General features: G+C 36.5%; 1 protein-coding gene across 1 annotated transcript in view; it reads right to left on the reverse strand.

Annotated features, from left to right (window-relative positions):
* Positions 1–311: 311 nt before the first annotated feature.
* CCT6B (chaperonin containing TCP1 subunit 6B) overlaps positions 312–7,492 on the reverse strand; it is an 8,280-nt gene continuing 1,099 nt past the window's right edge. The window contains 3 exon segments of the mRNA XM_007472296.1: positions 312–419; positions 2,424–2,597; positions 6,326–6,369. Coding sequence (XP_007472358.1) covers positions 312–419; positions 2,424–2,597; positions 6,326–6,369 — 326 coding nt within the window.

Raw genomic sequence — 7,492 nt, forward strand, 5'->3', positions numbered from 1 at the left:
TCTTCCCTTACTACCCTAAAATCATGCACATGCTCACATATACAGCTGCTCTAGCCTCTTCACAGCACTTATTAGCATTATTTGTCCACCATCTCTTTCAACTAGAAATGTAAGATTCTTAAAAAAAGAAATTCTGTTTTGTTTACTCTTCATTCCTAACACCTAAAACAGTGAATGGCTCCTGGTAAGTATCCAATTAATATATGCTGAATAGACTGATGATGAATAGAAGTAACTAATGAAATCAGTGAAAGAATATCTGAAGATAACCAAGTATTCTAGAATCTATGTACTGTTAAAGTTTATTTCATTTACTTTGTATCTGTTTCTGATTTATGCTTCATCTCCATGATTTCTACCATGAGGAGATCAATAGGATAACCCGGTCTTCTAATAGCCAAAACAGAATCCACCACAGCCTGGAAGAGAAATGAATGAGAACAGTAAATTATTTGGTCTACTAAAGGAAACCACTGGCCCTAGTAATCTATCACCAGACTAAGCAGATAAAGTGTTTCAGGCTCCAAAACACAAGGCAAGGTCAGAAAGTGTCACTTTGTCATGGATACGAATGATAACCAGTGCCAATGGATACTTTAGAGCCAACAGGGACTTCAGAGATTATCAGGTCCAATCCCCTTATTTTACAGAGAAGGAAACTAAGGTGAGACTTTAAGAAGTTATGGTCTTAAAACAAGATCTAACAGGTAGTAGCAGAGTCAGGACTAGAAATCAAGTCTCTTTAACTGCCAAGCCTACTATACAAACACTACTCAAACTTTTCCACCAAAGGACACCTTAATGGAAAAGAAGGAAATGAAATCTAAGGAAAGAGTTCAAATTTGCTGGCTCTAACAACATGAAATTTTTAAGTCTTATGTTTTACCATGAAACTTTTCTACATCATGCCAAAATATATACGTTTGTTTTTTGTTGTTTTTTAATTTTCATTGGGGTACAGTTGATTTACAGTGTTCTGTTAGTTATACATGTTTGTTTCAATGTGAAAATAATGCTTTTCCTCCATCATAAAGTAAAATTGACACTCCAGAAAGACATGTCTCATTTATTCTGCCAAATATCCCCAGGGATACGCAATTTGAGAAGCACAGCACCACAGAGTCTATTGCTTAGCTCAGAAAGTAATATGAAAATAACTGACTACAGAAATTAAGTGCTATAGTATAATCATCCTCAAATAAAATAAAAGCAAAAAAAACTATATCTTAGAAAAGTTTACTGAGGTAACATGATTTTTGGTTTTGATGACTAATGGGGAATAATGACAAACCATTGGAAAATGAGAGTATTAGTGTTTCTATAACTCCAAAAGAGAATGGACGCCCTAATCAGATAGTTTGAAGATTCTGGGCCACGTGATATATGTACTTTAACAGCAGAAAACACAGCAGAGTCTTTATTTAGACTGCTCAGCAAGAAAATGTCTTAATTTCTTAATCTTAATCTGATTTCCCAAGTAGGTTTTCCTATTGGTAAGAATTGACCAGAAACAACTCAGGTGTTTCAGTATTTATATTTCTCAAGGTAAATTAGTAAGATAGAATTCTGATTTCTATGTCAATGTCTTGTGAATTTGGTTGTTATGAACTCATCATTCCTGATAAACTAATATACTCAAGTTTCAAAAAATGCAAAGCTAAGGAACAATGATGATATCATCAAACTACAGCTACCTGATAAAAGCGTTCCCAAAATACCCAACTTTGTCCTGATATTATATATATATATTCTACCTTTAGAAGTAAACAAGTATACACTTCCCAGATGTGAATATTATCTATCAGACCAATCATTCTCATTAAAGTGGTAACCTTGGGCTTCCCTGGTGGCGCAGTGGTTGAGAGTCCGCCTGCCGACGCAGGGGATATGGGTTCGTGCCCTGGTCTGGGAGGATTCCACATACCGCGGAGCGGCTGGGCCCGTGAGCCACGGCCGCTGACCCTGCGCGTCCAGAGCCTGTGCTCCGCAATGGGAGAGGCCACAACAGTGAGAGGCCCGCGTACCGCAAAAAAAAAAAAAAAAAAAGTGGTAACCTTAACTATAAGGCACACTGCCAAAACAACGTCCCCAACCTCACATAATAAATATGGACCTCTAGGTTTAGGAGACCAGTGTGCATCACCCCAACAGCTTCCACAGGGGGTGATCCATAGGCAGCCAAGTCCCTCCCAACTTTCAAGTTAACTTAAAAGAAGGCTTAATATGACACTTTTGAAAAATTACACATACTGTTCTGACCAATCAAATCTACTCTGTAAATAAGCCTATAAATATCTGTCTTCTATATTTTGTTGTATGTTCAAAAGAACCACGCGCCATAGCTAGCTGATTATCTTATAGGAAAAAGAAAAATACCAACATGTGTTAGGCTGTACTCATTCTGCCAAAGTTTAACCACACACCTCTGTTAACACATAAGCCAGCTGAGGATGAACTTCAGTTTGTAGAGATGTTCTAGCCACATCTAAGAGGATTTCTCTTTTCATCTCTTTTTTAATTTTAACTTGTTCCCAAACTTCAAGTGCCTTTATTTTTGCAACTTCAAATCCTTCAGCTATTATTCTAGGGTGCAGGCCCTAATACATCAACATAAAACTATAAAGTAAGTTATCCAAAGTAAAAGTAACTATCCTTTCCTACTAATAGGTATGTCCAAAACAATTGATTACCTATATCAACGCCACTAAATATAAGTGTATGTATGTAATTTGTAATCTTTCAGCGCTTCATATTTCAAACAATCTCAAACTTACAGAAAAACTGTTTACAATTTACAACAGTACAAAAGAACTACAAAAGTTCTTTTTATGTCTGAAAACTATAACACACTGTCTGAAAACTGTAACACACTGTCATGTAGTGCTCTTCTGAATGGGCACAGAAGAGAAGACTACCTGTAATGTAGAGGAAAAGAACCAGCATTGTTTGGAGAAAAACGACAGATGGGCAGCACCTTCACCAAATGTTCAAAGTTAACATCATAGAATGGGACAAACACACACCATGTTCCTCCAGAGGTGCTGCATTAAGACCAATACAGCATTTCCATGGCACTCCTGCCAAAGGTTCATAACCTGAGTCTAATAATGAGGAAACAGACAAATCCAAACTGAGGGACTTTCTTAAAAAAAAAACAGCTTATTCTCTAAAAGTAGCAATGTCAGCAATGTCACGAAACACAAAAGATGGCTCGGGAACTATTCCAGCTTAAAGAAGACTAAAGGGGTATAACAACTGAATCGGACAAGAGATGAAATTTGAATAAAACCTGCAAATTAGATAAAAGTACTTATCAATGCGTTAATATTAATTTCCTGTTTCGATCACTATACTGTATGAGAATTCCCTGGTTTAAGAAACATACACTGAAATATTTAGACCATCATGTCTGCAACTTATTCTTATACTATTAGAAAAAAATATGTATATTACTATATATACACATTCCATATATATATATATATATATATGTATATGTATATTCATGAAAGAGAGAGAAATGTTATTCTTTGGAATATTCTTGCAACTTTTCTGTAGGTCTGACATTATAACAAAAATTTTTTTTGAAAAAATGCTATTGTTTTCTGAAAAATAATACATAAACTTATTGAAAGCTGGAACTAGTTCTAATTTATTCCCTTCCTCCATTCCTTTATGTCAGTCCTATAATAACTTTCAAAAGTTGACATTTATTGAGCATTTGTGCCAGGCACTATTCTAAGGGATTTACATGTATTATTTTAGTCCTCTCAACACTATGAAGTGGGTGTTTTTATCATTCCTGTTTCACAGATGAGGAAATTTAGGCTTAAAGGCTTAGATCACCAGGCTAGTAAGAGCCAGAGTCAGGATTTAAACCCAAAAGGCCTGACGCCAGAGCCTGTGTTATTAACCATCTTCAAAACATTTCCTCAGCCTAGGACTACACAACTTCTCACCTAGACTACTAGGAAAACCTTTAGTCTTGACTCCCTTAAAACTGTCCCCCAAATATTTAAAATGCCAATCTGACCATATCACTCATTCATATGTCAGCATGAACATTCTTCTTGGTTAGTATATTACACGCCTATTCACTACTGTCCGCATCACTTTAAACTCCACCAACACCAGACTGCTTGTAGCTCTGCACACACACCAGTTTGCTTCTTTTCTCTGTGCCTTTGCTCATGTTTTTCCTTCTGCCTGGAATGTCATTCTCCGCACCCCTCACTCTTTCATCAGGTTCACTCCTCACCCCTCACTCTTTCATCAGGCTCACTCCTCCTAATCCTAAAGATTCATCCCAGGCCTATTTCCTCCAGAAAGTGCTTCCTGACTACCTCAGGCTAGTTTAGGATACCCCTCCCTCCTCAGTGTTTCTATCCCATCCTGTGCCTAGCTCTGTCACTGCACTGTCACACAGTTTCATAACTATGTCAATGTCTGTTGGCAGCTCCCCTTCCCTAATTTCTTCCTTCCTAGCCCAACCTTAATTTTGTTTAGGTATCTCTCTTTCTCAGTGCTTCAGAGGAAGCTGACCCTATCCCTAGCTCAAGGGGCGGATCCTAATTAGATTAAGTCAATTTCCCAAAAAACTGTCACTGGTTTGGGATGGAATAAGACCAATGTTGGCCCAATCATATAAAGGAAGGACTTTTATTCTATGGCTCGGTGAATGGTTTTCTCTTGCCCTCTCCTGCTGAGTGTTAGTAAGGAGAAGAGGCAGCCCTGATTTCTTCTGACAGTCTTTCATCCAGGATGGGAATAAGCCCATGATGAAACAGCACTACAAGTGGAAGAGCTAAGAGACAGAAAGGATCTGGGTACTTGATGACTGAATGAATTTTTTAATCAACTAACCCTAGAAGCCTGTTTTATTGCTATATTTCCTGTTACGGGAGATAATTTTTTTATTGTTTAAGTGACTTTTAGTCAAGTTTCCACTGCTTACAGCTAAAAGCATCTTGAGATAAGTTGCAGGTACTGAATTAATAGACAGATCCCAATACTAAATGAAACACAAAGTGATCCTTTTAGCACTTTGAAAGGACAGGTTATGCTTTGCTAAAATGGTCCTTGAAAGAGCAAAAATTCAACTGCTTAATTAGAAAAGACAGATAAGTAACGCAAAGAAAACAATACAAATTGAACAAAGGCATGGAGGTAGAAATGTATGTAATGATTTCAGAGGCCAGTGAATGAAGGAGTCTGGCTAGAGGAGACTGTTATAAAGGGAAATAAAACTAGAAAAGTAGGTAAATTCACAATGTGGAAAACCTTCATTAATTCTTCTCTAGTTATTTTTTAAAAGGTGCATAATTTGGTTTCAACTTTCCCAGTGATGTTTTCTTTCTTAGGCCATTAGTCATGGGTACATGGCTAATTTTTTAACTTTTATATATATCTCAAATATTTAATTTTTTTAAAAGGTATATAATTTCAATAAAAGGCATTATTTTGACTAAAAATTTCATTATTATTTCCATTTATAATTGTCCAAAAATATCTTGATAAAAATTAACTTTTTCCCTCTAAAATTAAACCATTTTACTAGCAAAAAATAAATAACTTTTTATTCAAAATAAAGTACCACATGAATGTGCATTCTATGAAATTCTAATACCTCAGAAATGTAAAGATCAGCTTGTTTTAGTAACTCTCCGATAATTAGAACATTTGAAGTAGTACCATCTCCTGTAATGTCATCCTGGGCTGTTGCTACTTTTGCTATAAAGGAAGCTGTTGGGTGTTGAATTTGTTGAAAAAAGCAAGCAAAAGATTAAAAAAGAGAGAGAATGAGATAAAGAAATAGTCCACCAAAAACAAGATAACCTAAGGGTCAACAGTAAAATTAAGAAATGAAATAAGCTTCATTCTATAAGTTCACAAGTTTTATATTATCATACATAATAAATGTCAAAACGAAAAGTTAAAACCTGAGAACTAATGAGGTTTGAACATTTTATAAAAGAGTCTCTGCTTCGAATGCAATGACATTTCCAAAATAAGATTACATCCTTCAATCTTGAAGATGAATGTATGTACTAAACTTGCAAAGGATTTTTTTCCATGATTACAAAGAACATAATGCATTGCCTTTAAAAAATGTAACTAATTTGGAAGTATCCCTAAGTTATTATTTGCACTACACAAAGATCTGAAAACAGCCAACAGACTTTTTTTTTTTCCTAAGGTTTAAACCAACAAGCATATCTCATGACTGCAGTATTTAGCTGACGGCCTTGGTTTAAGGATATACAAATTGTACTACGTTCTCAGCTAAGGCTAATTAAGGTTTATTAAGTTAGCAACATCAGCTCACCATCTCATGGAGCAGTACACAGCCATCTTTGGTGAGTTTCATGTCTCTGCACCAGAAACAAGCCTGTTCAGAAAACAGTGGTTATAAACTTCATATAGCAAGAGCCAAACAAGACACTCCCAGTGTTAGCCACTCCACTATCCTTAATATAAGTAACTGGGTGTGGAAAACTTCCATTATACCATGGGGGATACCACAGTAACTACCACAGAATCACTTCTCCCCAGATGGACTGCTATGGTGATTTCATTCCAAACAGCACATTTACAAGTTTAAGGACAAGAGAAGTCCAAGAGTTATGAACAGTGGTTTGGTACCTGGAAGAGTACTTGGAAGTCTACAAACCACAAATTTGTGAACTTTCTGCAGGTTTCTTTTTTTGTGAAATGTTACCATTCATTCACTCAACTAATGTTTTCCCTCACCCCTCAATTCTACAACCTAAATGTCTCTTGAATCTACCCACTCCTCTCCATCTCCACTGTCATCATCATCTCTAGTCTGGACTAAGCATCTTGATATGTCTGAATTTGAATTTACCCTCCACACTGCATTTATCTTTCTAAAAGGCAATGTGATTCAGTCAGTTCCCTCACCAAAAATCCTTCCATGATTTTCATGTTCTCCATCACCTTCAAGATAATATCCAAAATATATAGCAATAACATAGGTTACCTTTCCCAATCTGGGTAATGTCTGTTTCTTCTACCTCTTCTACCAAATGGGCAAACCTTGGGGTTCCCCTACTACATCATGTTTGCTTTTGTTTCTGTTGGATTTACACCCCTGAGCTTCTCTTGTTCCTGAAGTTACCCTATCTAGAAGGCCTTTACTCCCTTCTCCAACTGGAGAACTCTAATTCGTTTTTCAAGACTGATGAAAAATCCTGTCATTGAGAAGCTTTCCCTTCTCCCTTCTGCCATCAGTTATTAGTCCCTTTCCTCAGTATAATGGTATATATATAATTAGCACATTCATCTCTACCAGAACTCCTTAAGAATAGAAACTGTATCTTGGTCATCTCTGTGTTCCCAGCATCCCAGTCAGTACATACTCAGTGCCCTCTTTTACTGTTAATTACTTTGCTCATTCCTCTGAGACTGTACCTCTCTCCTCTTACACCTCTTTGCCCTCACTAGTCTCTTTCCCTCTCTTCTGAAGAAAAAA

Source organism: Lipotes vexillifer, unplaced genomic scaffold (genome assembly GCF_000442215.2).
Source record: "Lipotes vexillifer unplaced genomic scaffold, Lipotes_vexillifer_v1.1 scaffold572, whole genome shotgun sequence".
NCBI lineage: Eukaryota > Metazoa > Chordata > Mammalia > Artiodactyla > Lipotidae > Lipotes > Lipotes vexillifer.